The sequence below is a fragment of the Anser cygnoides genome, chromosome 1 (assembly GCF_040182565.1).
Source record: "Anser cygnoides isolate HZ-2024a breed goose chromosome 1, Taihu_goose_T2T_genome, whole genome shotgun sequence".
Classification (NCBI taxonomy): domain Eukaryota; kingdom Metazoa; phylum Chordata; class Aves; order Anseriformes; family Anatidae; genus Anser; species Anser cygnoides.
The window spans coordinates 112682697-112698217 of record NC_089873.1 but is presented as its reverse complement, the minus strand read 5'-3'; the positions used below and the strand labels follow the sequence as shown (position 1 = coordinate 112698217).

At 41.9% G+C, this 15521-nt stretch overlaps 1 protein-coding gene across 2 annotated transcripts in view; it reads left to right on the top strand.

Moving 5' to 3' along the window:
• The first annotated feature begins 6212 nt into the window (after positions 1–6212).
• SCAF4 (SR-related CTD associated factor 4) overlaps positions 6213–15521 on the top strand; it is a 46849-nt gene continuing 37540 nt past the window's right edge. Inside the window, exon 1 of one of the 2 annotated variants that reach the window (XM_048071451.2) lies at positions 6213–6515. In XM_048071451.2, coding sequence (XP_047927408.2) covers positions 6486–6515 — 30 coding nt within the window. In that variant the 5' untranslated portion in view covers positions 6213–6485. The remainder of the gene's footprint in view (positions 6516–15521) is intronic. The other variant, XM_048071452.2, reaches the window with a different exon arrangement.

Sequence of the window (15521 nt, the reverse complement as noted above, 5' to 3'; positions counted from 1 at the left end):
CACTTGTCTGCCTTAAAATCCCATCTTCTGAAGTAGCAACTACGTGATGATCTTGGGCTTTGGTAAAATAAATAAAACCAAATTTTCTCAGCAGTATATAATAAAGAAACACCAAAAAAAAAAAAAGGCAAAATTCCAAAAGATAGAAAGCAAATAATTTTTTAAAAGTCTGTTGTTCTTGGTGATTTTTAAGTCTCCCTCATCACACCAAGACGAAAGGACTGGATGTGGATGTGTTTTTTTCAATGCCTGATATAGATAATATAAAATGAGGTACTTTAACACAGGTTCAACAGAATACAACACTACACACAAAAATCAGTTTAAAATCTACCACCGCTTTTACCCTAGACAATATGGAGATGGAAAAAGAGAAGCTAAGAAGGAACAAAGGGTGCCATTTATTACCGTTTCTGTGTAGGATGTTTGGCACACACTCTTTTGAGACCTGAAATAAGTATAATGGGGTTTATCATAATCATGAGGGACAAAGCCTCCAACACTTCCGATCCACAGATGCCAGTAGGAGGTTATGCACAGAGTAAAGGAACTGAGTCCCACAATAACATATCACCGAATCCTATAAAGTCCCACTGAAACCTGTGGAAGATGCATCTCAGTGAAATAACAAAGAAGTACAGAACTTAAATAAGGAAATCAAGGTTTGATCCAATGTAAAAGTGTTTTTGCTACATACGCATCAGTGCTAGAGAAGCGTATACGCCTAGGTTTTCCTCACACGAAACACAGCAAGCTGAAAGTTGATTTCATAAAGGCAGCATTTTCTGCGTCTGTTAACTGTGTAATGTGATTTTTCTTCTCCTAAATAAACAAGCAAACACACAAAACAAGAAACATAATTCCTATCCAGATAGACAAGAACAGTTTTTTGCTGCTTCTCAACTCACTTGTTGGAGGAGTGGGGAGGAAGAAACCTTCTGAAGTCAAATTTTATTGAATCCAAAATACTTTGTTGTACAACATGTAACAGGGCGGGGCATAAAGAGGATCACAAAGATGCCAGAGAAATAGGCAGAGGTTGTACTAATGGTGAACGCTTTCACATTTATAAAATTGTTATTGCTATTGGCTTACACACATTCCTAGAAACTAACTCAAACTCAGAATGCTGATTCTTAAAAAAAAAAAAAAAAAGGTGGTTTGTGATTCCTAATAAAAGACTTGCTTTCTATTGTACAAGTTTTTGAAAACACTGAATAACTTAACGTGACAACATGAACATATTTGTTACAAACATTTGTTCTTATAAACCCCACATTGTGTCAGACAAACCATTAAATAATCGCCACATATAGTACATATTCCTGTATGTTCATTTGCCCTGTATCTTAAATTCCGTATGTTCACATCATGTCTTAAACCATAGCTAAACACTGCAATCTTTGTTTAATGGTTATTAGCTCTCACCAGTCTCTGTTCTCATGTGTCTGTTCTCATGTGTCTACAGGCAAAAGCAAGAAAAGTCTAGATTCCACAGAAAATGCAAATGGCAGTTTGTCTTCTATCAGGTTAATGTTCTATCCCATAGGCTTTCATGTGCAAAACCTCTATTTACTTAACAAGGAGTTGCACAGAGATCTTGCCAAATGTGCTCCTTATTACTACCTTGGGGTATGGCTTGGAATCTCTGTAAATACTGGGGTAAGATTCAAGATTCCCTGGAGGTGGGGGATTAATGGGCTGTCCCATTTCCACATGGTTATCAAAGGTATGTTGTTAAAGGCGGAGGTTTCCTCTTATCCGCAAAATATTAAAATAAATGGTTACACTAAGCATCAGATACAGACAAGCCACACCCTCAGCAGTTAGATATCCATCAACAGCACTTTTAGATGTTGTCTCATCAATACTCAGAAAACAACTATTAATTATTTTTATACTGAAGTCCACAGTAGTAAAATTATGGCAGAGCATAAAAACCTAGATGATCACAATAGACAAAATTACTGAATTTCCACTGTTCTAAACTGGTTCCACAAATCGTACAAAAGTAAGCACTGACCAGAAAGAAGTATTTGCACCAGGCTCAAACCTTGGTCTTCATTAAGAATACAAGAGAAAGTCCCATAGCTAGACTATCTTAAGTGCAATCATCATAGATCCAGCTGTCTACACGACAGGGCTGTCTGCAGAAACACTTTTTTATTGAAAGCTAGCTCCACCCAAAGCTCATGCACACAGATTCACCCCACTGAGCAGGCAGGTAAAATGCTGTCTGTGCTATGAAGTTCCCCCAAAGGCGCTCAAGCCCAATTCCACTACAGTCTGCCTGTCAGTAATACTTGAGTCTACAAACAGTAAAAAAATGGAAGACCAGCATCGATAAAAGGTTTGACTCCATCACAGAATCACAGTGCCAGCCCTACAAGTCTAATCCTTAGAGAGTACAGATAAATGGCAAGGGAGAGACATACTCTTCCGTCAAAGACCTATTGATTTCAGGGATATATTTTTAGTGTTGCTTGTATTTGGTGCCAACATTTAGAGAATAAGGAAATCCTTCCCCATGATGTGAGGTAGATCCACCCAGAGTGCAAATACCTATAGATCACAGTAAGCTTACGCAGTATTAGTTTAATAAAGATTACAAAACCACAGCAGTATACTGAACCTATCAAGAAAACCAGTTTTGTCTTTCTATAGAATACAGGACTTCAAGAAATAATAGTCAAAAGCAGTTGCCCCATAAACTAAGTTACACCAACAAAACATGGACATGGACATGGATCATGGACAAAACACTAAGCAGTAACTAATCCTTATTGAATAAGTCAGAGAAACACTGATAGTCAGACAAAGATAAACAAAGAACAGGGAATGACTTTTTTTTTTAATGGATGATTTCTGTCAATAATTTTGTCAATAAAGATGCAAAATGCTTATAATAATTTAGCAGAAGGAGCAAAGTTAGGCTTCTGAACAGCTTGAAAGATCAAGACGACATCAGTACAAGAAAAAAAAAAAAGACATCATTATGTAAAACTTCCTAAATGCTCAACTAAGTGAAATTCAGTTACACTTGTACTTAATTTTATGTAGAATGACAAGGACTATAGTGAATTCAAAAACTTTTCAGATCAACAGACTTGAATAAAACTACCATCTGATGAAATTTATGCGCAAAAGACAAAAAGAATCATTATTACATCAAGTAACCATAATTTGTTCTCAAGCACAATTTCCACACAGTGGAGTGCATATCTATTGCCCTTCAGTCAAAAACAAAAAAGTAAGCAAGCTGAACATAACCGAACTCATGCACCATGACAAATCAAAACTGCTAAAGATAAGATATATGGAATAACAAGGAACAATGATTAAAAATATGTATTATATAAACAATTGTAAGAAATGCTCTATGAGGCAAATTGGATTGCATGATCCTTGAGGCAAAGGCCATCCTTGATATTGTACAAATATACAAAATAATACTAGGCATCGTGCACTGTATATTTGTACAATGCCTAATGTTGTTACAAAAACAGTTTTAAATAATACGCCTGCTGTGAGCTCAAGTATCTCCAAGTGTAGAACTGACAAAAGCACAAACAAAGAAAATGTTTTTTATTAAGAAATTACACAATTGCCTCCTTTGTCTCAACAGGTAGTCATAATAAAAGCAATGGCAAATTTTAATTTAAAATTGCTGAGCATATTATCTTGATGAAGCAGATTTGCTTTGAACAGCAAAACCATAGCCCAATAAAACCCAACTTAAGGCTAAATCCTGATTCATTAACCTGCTTCACCCTTCCTCAGCCCCAAATCCTAACATCCAGCCCCCAGGGTATCAGAATTTCATTCTCAATGAACAGAAGTTGCCAGGGATAACTCTGCAAGTTCTACGGATTTCTCTGTACTGAAAGCAGAACCAGGACCTTATTATAGCAAAGATGAACCACAACAGATTTTAGCTAGGTAGTGGAATGAGCATGGAGCTCAGCACAGCAAAGCAAGCACTAACAGCCAGCCCCATCCAACAGCAAGGCACTGCACCTACCAGTGCTTTTACTAGAGAATTTTGAAACACATTGGGGTGTACCTAGACTATTTCCCCCCACAGATTATAAAATGTAATTACACAAACACAGTACATACAAAAGCAGGTGCTTTTGTGCTTTATAAGGAAGATTCATAGAATTATTAAGGTTGGAGAAGACCTCCAAGATCATCTGGTCCAATTCATAATAAAAACGGCCAAATACATACATAGCAATGAGGACCAGAATGCATTTAACACTCAGTTTTGGAGGAGTCACTTCTACAACCTGTAGTGATATCTTGTTGCAGGCACATACACAATATTAGAAACCTGAAAGGTTTGAATATGCAAAAGAACTACCAAATTTGATATGAATTTCCAGTACCACTCACAGCCTTTCCTGTCCTGCGAAGACCGTTTTTTCTGTACTCTGCATAAGCTACTGATGTTGCGTTAAGAGAGATAACTTTGCATTACCAAGTATATACAGACGGAATTTAATGCCAGGTACTCAGCAATGGCTGACATTACAGGAACAGCTGTCACCAATTAACATCCAGGTTTCAAATCTGAAAATTATTTGCCAGTTCACGAAGTTGCATCTCATTAACTCACTATCTCTCCCTAGGCCAAGAACCCCCAAAGAAGTGATTCTTACTTCCCAAAGAGCTTTTCAACTGCTGTAAGAACTGGAGAGCAACAACGAACTTTTTCAGTCACTCATCACATACGCCAGTTCTACCTTTGTTTGTATTTTTCAGGTGGCAGGAGGAGCTACCTTGATTTTTGTGAATTTTTGAACAGTGACGTGAGCAAGAATAGTAGTAAAAGCTACTCATGAGGCAACGTGCCATGTTGAAACTAGCAAAAAAAATCTCACAGCAAAGACATTGACACTGGAAGGACAGTATTACCTTCCTTTTCTATTCTTCTCCATCTTCTCAGAAAGGACTATGAAAGCTAGGGCTTTCGATATTTTTGATTTCAACCTATGGAAATTAGTGGCATATGGAAGAGCTTTCCATTTGCTACTAGAGCCTATTTTAAAAATTCCTCTGAATAACAGCTGTATTCAAACTGTGCTTTAGAGGTTTCATAGTCTGAGAACAAGAGGTCTCATTCCTGTCAGTTTTCTTAACTTGAATTGTATAATACTTGTTTTTAAAGAGGACTAATTCCAGAACAGCCATGTATTGATGGAGGAGGAAGGAGACTCCTAAAAGCAATTTGCATTTTATTAAAAAATCAATTGAATACCAGGCAGAGTCCAATTGCGGAACATTAAATAAAGCTAAATATACTTTCTGTGAGATTTCTGTGACACCCTGCATCCCCACCTTTCCAATTTACTCCCTAGATGACGTATCCGACCGAACAGTTGAATTTACTCCTTAGCTGATGTATCAGACTAAAGAATTAAATAATATTTACACTCCCTAGCTGATGTATCAGAGTGAACTGATAGAACATAGCATATCACGTGGAACTATACGAATTTCAAATCGCTAACAGTAGTAATGCATCGCTATAGGGAAGTGGTTGAGTCACCATCCCTGGAGGTCTTTAAAAGACATTTAGATGTAGAGCTTAGTCATAGGGTTTAGTTGAGGACTTGTGTTAGGTCAGAGGTTGGACTGGGTGATCTTGGAGGTCTCTTCCAACCTAGATGATTCTGTGATCTTCTGTGAGTTAACAGTGCGCTTAGTAAGGGTGCTCTTTAATAGGTGCCGTAGCCATGTGTTGTCCTTGAAACCACGTCTGGTAGGATGTATGGTTTTCTCATGAACATTAGCTCCACACTTGGTGTGAATGTAATCATTGATTAACCCATGCTTTTATTGGTGCAAAACACTTGAGTTTGGGACAGAACTGAGAGGCTGCTCGATGTGTGGGACGACCGGTGTAGCTTCTCCCACCACATAAAACACACCAACAAGCGGCGGTTCCTCAGTTCTTTCTAGACAACCTATAAGACACAATTACGGGATTTTTTTTTTTTTTAAAGGGCAATTTTTCAAGGGTAAGCACGGAAAGACCCACTCCTTTCTCCCCTCACACCGATCCCCCCCCCCCCCGCGTCCCCCGCTCCCCGCCATTTCCCCTCCCCGGGGGCGGGGCGAGGCGCTGACATGGCGGCGCCCGGGGAGCTCCCCCGGCCGCGGGTCACGTGACGCCGCCTCGGCGCGCGCTCCCGTCGGTTCCGTCCCCTCCCCTGCCGGCAGGGCCGTGTCGCCATCCCGGCGTGCCGCGCGCGGCGTGGGGGCTCCGCCATCCCGCTGGGAGCCGACGGGCAACGGACGGGGCCCTGCCCGCCGCACCGGGAGGCGGGAAGGAGGCGGACGGGGAGGGGAGGGGGCAGGAGGAGGAGGAAGAGGAGGGGGGGGGCCGCCCAACGGCCATGCCCGCGCGCAGCCCCTGAGCGGCGCCCGGCCGCCCCTCCCCCGCGCGGACGCCCGCCCGCCCGCAGCAGCCAGCCGCCAACATGGAGGCCGTGAACGCCTTCAACCAGGAGGTGGGAGCCGGGGGGCGGCGGGGGCACGGCGGAGGGGAGGAGGAAGGAGGGAAGGGGGGCACGGCCGCCATCGTTGTCCCCCCCCCCCGCCTTCCCCTCGGCGCTCGGTTTCCGGCTCTGGGCCGCGCGGGCCCGGCCCGCGGCCTGCGCTGGGGAAGGGCCCGGTAACGCCCGGGCTGCGGCCTGCGGGGGGTGAGGGGAGGTCGGGGCGGAGGTGGAGGCCGGCAGGGTGGGACAGGGAGAGGGGGGAAGGCGGCGGGGGGCTGGGGGGCTGCCCCGGCGTGGGGGCAGGCTGGAAAGGCGCTCGGAGCCCTCTCCCCTCGCAAACAGAAGGCCCCCGTCGGCCTCTGGTGGCTTTTTGTGATTCTTTACTCAGCCAGCCAGGGTTTGGAACAAAATGGACAACGGCTGGCTTTGCGTGTTGTGGAAGGAAACGCTTCAGCCCCTATTTTATAAACTTTTCGGCCTAAACCAATTCCCAGCTAGACCTCACTTTGCAGATTTGACTGTTGCAGGTCAGGTATGGGCTACAGAACGTGCCTATCTTCCTCGCGACTAACCAGTTCAAACTAAGCCAGGACCTATCCCGGAGCGTTTAGTGCATTTTGAAGGTTGCCGTGCGTGTTTGCTGAACGGAATCGAGAAAAATGGCAGGCTACCCTCATGTGATGAAGTCATGCTGTGTAAAGTTCACTCCCTGCAACTAACTGCTTGTCATACACACTCGACCAAAAATCCACTCTTTGTTAACAAAAATACATATATATAACAGTACAAAGTAAAAAATAGATAGCACGTGCGTCCTTCTAACAATTTCTTTCATTTGTGCATGCTACATGTTGAACCAGTCGTACAAAAAAGCATACAAAAAACCTTCCCAAATACATTGGAGCAGAATGGCACACGTGCTGCATTTTCAGTTTTCATGCAGAGCGCAGAAATATTCTTAGCTGACTAAATATAAACAAATTCTAGCAGATGATTGCTTTTACCTCATTCATTTCAAAATGATGCTACCTGATAAAACTTAATTGTACAGGTAGTGCTTTGCGTTTCTCATACAATAAAAACCACTTTTTTTTGCTGATCTGGGGGTGAAAGCATGTGCGACTTTGGAGGAGACGTTAGTGTGCCTTGGTATCCTGTGACTAACCACAGTTTTAGAAATAGGCATGTTTTAATTAATGCATCCTCCTTTCAGATGAAGCAAAAGCATAATTATTTTGTTTGATACAATCAGAAATTTATTGTGTAATTTATTGTGTAAGCTGAAAGGTATTGAAACGCTGGATTTTATTTCAATGTCAGTTATGGAGAAGAAAACTACTTGGAAAAACTCCTCTTCTGCAATCATTGGCACACAGGAGTAGTTCCGTAGGACTGCTTGTGCATAAAGTTAGAGTGTTAATAAATTTATTTTTTTTTGTAATTACTGTGCTGTTCTTAGAAGGTGTGTTTATGGTATTAGCTAAGAACATAAAGTTCTTCAGCTGTCCTTTTAGCATTACAGAATGTATGCTGCCTGAAACTGCATGCAAAACAATGCAGATTAAAATAAAGTTTGAAACAGCTCAAGCTTATTTTGAGGAGGGAAAGATTTACGTTAAATACTGCTCCTTTTGTGGGTTTTCTCACTGAAAGCGGAGAAGGGGCAGTTTTACAAAAGTTGTCAACATTTTCACAGGGTGGTGGGGATAGGGCAGGCTGGCGAGTGCTTGAGGACTCATTTTGTCCATAAGACTATCTTAAAATGCATAAATGACGTAAGGACAGCAGAGGTATTAGTCTTTGCTAGTCGAATAGTTATTTTATTGAGAGTAAAACAGCTTCAACAACAAAGATCAGGGTTGTCCCCAAATACCCTGTAGGTCAAGGATTCCTCAACATACTGTCTGACAGTTGTACAATACCATTGTAGAAAGGGACTTGTGGTTTTATAATGGCAACTTCAGCTGCAACAGCCGTTGAGTTTGGTTCTGGACTTGCCATGTGTGCTAGAGGGGAGGCGTTTCCAGCTTTGCTGTCCCTTCTGGTGTGGAGGTGGCAGCTGCCAGCTCTCAGCCAGTCTGTGTGCCAGCGGAGACGTGAGCTACTGCTTCAGGTGGTCGTATGATCTTTTGGGATTTTGGGGGCAAGTTTGGTGATTACAGTGATTTCTGAAATGGTGAGAGGTCCAAGCTCAAGTCATGTAAATTAGGCATCCTCTGGGCTATTATATCGGTATCTTCTTCTCAAAAAAGAGAAAAGCACCAGCAACGTTCTTATTAGTGCAAGCTGTACTGTTTGTTTTGCCTGAAGTTCTGTACGAATCATTCATAGTTTTGGCTGACTCCGGTTTCGCTCAGAAGTTCAGGTTTTGGCCTATGAGTTACAGGCTTCTGACTGTATACGATCATGTTGCAGTGAAGTAACAAGTTTCTGCCTGTTAGCTAATTGTGATAAGTATGCGATCTTAGCTGCCCATCTGAATTGTGAGGTGAAACTTAAATACTGAGCTTTGAGCTTGCATGTTGTGCTTAGCAATTGTGGCAAGCTACAAAAGAACACTCCGAGTCCATTAGTTTGGCTCCGGTGATGGGTGGTAACTTACAGGGGTTGCGCAATTTGATCGTGTTTGATTGTGTTGCCCATTCCTTCAAGTCCTGTTCTTTGTACCTCTGTTTTGAATGCAAGTTTACCTGTCAGTGTGCCTCTGAAATTCTAATTTTTCTAATGAGCGGGCACATTTTTTGTATTCAGCGAACGTGTTTGCAGCTTTACTTTTATCCAGCTGCGCTCTGAGCAGATATTACCAACTGAATAGGTAGGATTTGACAGTTATGTAGTATAGTGTATTTTCCCTGAGGAAATCAGTTCAAATTGTGTCTTGGAAGAATGAGTTAGAATTCGTGTATTTTTTGATGTATATGGTTTGTTACATTAACAGTGCAGCGTAAGTAAATCACAAAAGGTAATTTGATAATGGTACAAAACTTAGATACATCTTTAAGAAAGCAAGTGAATGTTTTCCTAAAACAACAAAAACACATCTGCCACAGTTTGTAAAGGTTTTAATCCTTATCATGTTTGAATTTAGGGGATATATGTTTCCTTTTCATTACTCTGAAAAAATTGGGGGATAACTTAAAGGTTATAAAAGTTTGAGACCAGAGGTAGAGACTTCTTTACGGTCTTGGTGGAAGTGGGATAAAGTCAAGTCTGCTATTTTGTAATCTTACATTTGTATTGAGTAATGCAGTACATTCATTTAATCATATGTCTCAGGTTGGTAGCAGGTAATCTGTACCACTAAAACAGTTGATATCCCCCTAGACTGCAAATGGAATAGATATTTTGTGGGCAGCTTATTTTAAGTTCCAGTTGCAGCTTTCTTCTTTACCATTTATCTTTAGTCAGTGAACCAGTCAGTTGTATTTTTGTTCCATACAGCTATCTTTCGCTAGTGGTAGACGACCTTTTGCGTATTCTGTTACAATCCCCTTCCCCCCAGTTGTTTTCTTCTTCATTTTGCCCTTGCCAGCAAGCTCCATCTCCCTCTATGGAGAGGGTGGCATTCAAAGGTTTTAACTTTGGTGAGCGAGATGTGGGTAACCTATATTCTCTGTTGCTCCCTGTTCTTCCCCTCCCCACCCCAATACCTGTAAACAGAGGTTAGCAGGATGTCCTTTGCAGTGGTTCTTCAGCAATTTACTGAAATTCACGAATCCTGGTTAGATTCCCTCTAATGTATGGCAAAGCAGGAAGAACACAGCTGCCAATACCTGTGGTTGGAAGAAAAACAAAGGTCACAGACTTCTGTGCATTTTGCACCCCCCCCCCTTGTCTCTTTCAGAAAATGGTGAAAGCTACTGCCTGTTGCAGCTGACTAAAATATATCCTATATTCTAGAAGGTGCTGCAGAGTGTATTTTTAAGTGAGCGTTGTCTCCCACGTGTCCTGGGAGAGTTGCTCAAGCAGCCCTTCAAATGATGTTTGGATGGTGTAGAGGACAAGAAGGATAAGAGAGTGCTTCTAGAGTTTTAGGCAGAATTTAGTCCTTCTTTAGTGGGTGACGGAGACTGGAATCATTGCAGAAGTAGTGTGCAGCTCTTTGGGGACAGAAGCTGCTTTGTTGCTTTTATGACTGCATCCCATTAGTTGAAGTATCATCGTCATTCTGATAGTGAAAGATCTGTGTCTGTTTCTTCTGGACTAAACCGTTTCCAAGAATATGGAAAGCTGTGATGTCCTATTGGAAATTCTTGGAAAGAGAAGAAATGAGATGAAAAGCTTCTCAGGAGACAGGCCGGACTAGTGAACATAGCACTGACCCAAAGAGGCAGATAAGTTTCAAAAACGTTTGTGTAGAAAATAAAGTTCTTGTCTGTGTGCTTTTCTGCTGTCATCTCCATTTGACTGTGTTTTTTTTTGTTTATTTTGGTCAAGATTTTTCTCCCCAGTGATTCTGAATTTGTGAATAGTCTTTCTGGGCTGTAGAAATAGCTTAGTGGATTGAGTATTCTTTTTGCTGGGGTTCATATCTGATCAAATTTAAATCTCACTTTATTTTCCAAAGAATATAGGCTGGCTGCCGTGAATGTTATGGTGATCTCTGATCTTCTGTGACACCTAATACTTGGTATGCTTCACAGCTGATGGTTAAGAATTTAAAACTTACATTGATCCTCTGAGACATAGCGTAGGAACAGAAGTTTGGTAGACATTGTTATCTTCCTTTTCTTAGCAGCTCAAGGAAGAACTGGGTGAGACCTTAGGAGGAAAGGAAGCAATGAGTTTTATAGGGGAAGGAAAATGTGTTTAACCATTTTTTTTTTGGACCCATGTGTATTTTTTTTAAACATCTGACCTCTTAAAGATCTGGTCATGAATGATTTTGTTAACAAAGCACCATTACTGTTATTGTGCTGTCTGTGCTTGGTAGTCATGTCTTCTACCATCCGTTTCTCTCTAAGTACATGAACAAATAACTATACTATATATGTGTAAGTGACTTGCCATTTGTCTGTCTTGTGTGGTTTCTAAATGCATAAATGCATTTCAAAAAATAACAAGTGAATATACAGAGTAATAATATGCAGAGTAATGACTGTATCATATGTGTGTGTGAAGCCTGCTTAAAGAAATGTTCTTGGACACGTGAGACTTGCTAAAATTGTTGAGGGCGTGTTAGACTCCTGTGTTAAAATTGGAGAAGGAAGTTCGAGTGAGAATATTTCAACAATGACCCGAGTGCTTGATATCCACTAAACACTGCATTTTTTTCAGTAGGTTATGTCTCCTGTTCCTTTTCTGTGGGTTTTATTTAGTGAGTATATAAAACTGAGCCGTACCTCCATATTTGTAAATAGATCTCTTTATAGCAAAGAGACTTAACCGGGAGAGCAAAGCCAGAGAAGTCAGCATTACTTAAAAGGTATTTACCTTCCTAATATGTTAGCTGGTGCTTAAAACAGATAAACAGACTTAAGATCAGGCATCAAGCTCAAAACACAACAAAGATTGTAAGCCTGATTTTTTTTTTTTTCCTTCTGTGCCAATGGGGTAAGTCTCACAGGATGACACTGTTTCACTTCTTTCCTAGTAGTTTCGGTTTTGGGAAATGTATGAGCTGTTTCTTTTCTCTGGCTGTTTGTATTAGGATAGAGTAGAATAGAATGATTCAGTTGGAGGGGACCTACAACGACAATCTAGTCCAACTGCCTGCCTGCTCCAGGGCTAGCCAAAAGTTAAAGCACGTTACTGAGGGCATTGCCCAAATGCCTCTTGAACACTGACAGGCATGGGGGCATCAGCCACCCCTCTAGGCAGCCCGTTCCAGTGTTTGACCACCCTCATGGTAAAGAAGTGTTTCCTCATGTCCAGCCTGAGCCTCCCCTGGAGCAGCTTTGTGCCGTTCCCGCGTGTCCTGCCATCGGTGACCAGGAGCAGAGGCCGGCAGCTCCCTCTCCACTTCCCCTCCTCAGGGAGTTGCAGAGCAATGAGGCCGCCTCTCAGTCTCCTCCAGGCTGGACAACCCCAGTGTCCTCAGCCCCTCCTCACAGGACGTGCCTGCCAGCCCTTCTGCCGGCTTCGTTGCCCTCCTCTGGATGCTTTCAAGGACCTTAACATCCTTTTTATATTGTGGAGCCCAGAATGGCACAGAGTATTCAAGGTGAGGCTGCACCAACACTAAATATAGCGGGAGAATCACCCCTTTTGACTGGCTGGCTGTGCTGTGTGTAACACACCCCAAAATGCAGTTTGCCCTCCTGGCTCCCCGGGCACACTGTTGGCTCACGCTGAGCCAGCTGTCGACCAGCACCCCCAGGTCCCTTTTCTGCTGAGCCTCTCCCCAGCCACTCCTCTCCCAGGCCGTGCCTGTGGCCAGCGCTTCTCCATCCCAGGTGCAGCTCTCAGCATTTGCCTTTGTCAAGCTTGATGCCGTTGCCAATTGTCCAGTGCTCCAGTCTGTCTAGGTCCTTCTGCAAGGCCTCCCATCTCTCTGGGCGTCTGTTAATCTCTTCTGGCATGCACACATCACTGCCTGATTTTGCCTTTTTTGTAATGAACTCAGTAATAAAGTGAAGCCGATAGTATTCCTGCATTTCATCTTTTTCTTCTTGATAAGATACGCTGTGCCAGACGTGCTGTCTTTTTAGGGTTCTAAGGTAGGGCTGTGGGCAAACTTCCAAGTAGAGCATCTCTCTTATGTTTAAAAAAACATAGTTTCTCATGCTTCTGTGTAAAATAAACCCTCAAAAGGCATTGATGGTAGAATAGCAGAAATGTGTAATTTGGTTTTTGGAAAACTAAATTAAACTATTTTGAGCAACCTGATCAAATGGGAGGTGTCCCTGCCCACAGCAGAGGGGTTGGAATCAGATGGTCTTTAAGGTCTCTTCCAACCCAAACCATTCTGTGATTCTCTAGGTCATCAAACTGTGCCTTCTCCCATTACCTACTTCTACTGCACCTCACCCTACACCTTCGATATGAACCAGAGCGGGTTCTACAGTTCGAGTTGGAAGGCCCTGTTAGTTTGCTCGGTTCTGCCACATGTTCTCCAGTACTTCTGCATTTTACATTGATCTGGGGGGATGTTTACTAGCTTGCCCTTTAAATAACGTGCAGAACAGGTCATCACTTTTTTACTATCTGCTAAGCTTTAAGGAGTGGCTCTTTTTTTGGTATTTAGTTGCATTTATTATTCTGAAAACTAGGAGGTGATTTTCCTCCCTTTGAGGCTCTTGGCTTTAGAGGTATTTTGTCCTGTATATCCATACTGTTATGAAAAGTATGCAGAAATATTCTTGAATGAGTATTTTGTATTGTGGTTTGAGTTTAGTAGGTTCTTTATTACTTCCTTTATTTTTGTAGTACATGGGTTGATACAGAGCAACAAAGAAAAGATCCCTTTAAAAACATGGTTCTTTAAAAAACGTGCTGCCACAGCACACAGACTGTCAGTTATAGAGAGGGAGATTCCAGAAATGTTCACAGATTCTTGAATTGAATTGTATCCTAAGCCAGAGCTTGTGTAAAACAACCGTGCATTTTTTCATACTACTTTCAACAGGTAGGATGGTTTCAGCTGAAACAGTGAAGTTTTTTAATGACCTTTGATGATGATCTTGATAGCATTTTGTGGCTAAGTCTTTCTGTTAGTTATTCTACCTTGTTTTTCCCTTGTGTGTGAAAAGATCCACACAGATGGCAGGATACAATTCGTCTTAAAGTACTGAAATTATCAAAAGTAAACAAAAGTACAAGTCTTGAATAGTCCTTGGGTTCATTAAAAGAAGGTTTCACTTCATTTCGTCTCCCGTGCTACCTCTTGCCCTGTTGTGCCCCCCCCCCCCCCCCCCCCATCCTTGGCAATGGGATACCCATTTGACTTCTGATTGCCAGGTGAGCTGTTTGAGGGGCAGTAGCCTCTGCTTGTTCCTTTAACCAGCAGTGTCACTATACAGGGAAGGAAGGCAGGGAGCAACTACGAGCATTTTTTCTTTTCCCCAAACATGCGGTTATGGTTGGTAGGAATGCAGTGGCGAGAGCAGCAAGTCATTTCCGAGCAGGTCACAGGCTCTACTATTGGAGGCAACGTGCCGGAAGTGCTCTTAAAGCTAAGCTTTTGCACCTAGGTTGCTTCTTGAATTGATCATAGTGCGCTTTGAGGAATTAGATACTGCAGTACTCTTGGAAGAAGATTCCTCTGAAAATAGACTTTTTTTTGGCATACATTGGTTCTGGGAATGTGTATGAAAAAGGATTTAAGTCTAGCTGAATGGGCATAATACTGAACAATTTCCCTTTCTAACAATGAAAATTCATAAGGAACTAGTAAGGCTGTTAAATTTTAGGTTTACCCTTCTTTACAACACCGTTTTGACACATGTAACCGTTATAGTGAGAATTAAGTAAAAACCAGGTTTAAAGTACTCATTTGGTATTCTAAAATCTTAAGAAAATCCAAAAGGCAAGGAAGTTTTGGTGTGCCATTCAAAAAGCTAGCTGTGTGTGTGAAGAGAGAGCAGAGTATATATACAAACGTGTGTGTATGTATGTGTGTTTACGTATAAAAATATTTTCATCTTAATCTGATAGATGTTTCAGCTGTAGTTCATCCTGGGCTGTACCCTCTGGAAATATCCGCATGTACTGACCTCATTGCTTTTACTGTGTTTTTGTTGCTGTTGCCCAGAGTGCTGTCTGTAACAGCAAATGAACAATTTACAGTCATCTGCTCAGTCCTGTTCTTCCAAAGCTTCTGTTTATTCCTGCCTTATTAGCCTCAGTTCCAGCCTCTCATGTTCTTTAATTAGTGCCTTCTTGAAGCTACCATGTTGTTTATTGCATCCTCCCTGGCTACTTCACTGCATCTAGCTGGTTCCCTTCTTCCTGCCCTCTAGCAGTTTTGTGCTCCTTGCATTTTTTCCCCCAGTTGTAACATCATTCTTGGGATACCTTTTCAGACACCATTTTTTTTTCTTTTTTCCCCTCTTTTCTGCAACTTGTTTATTGTCATCT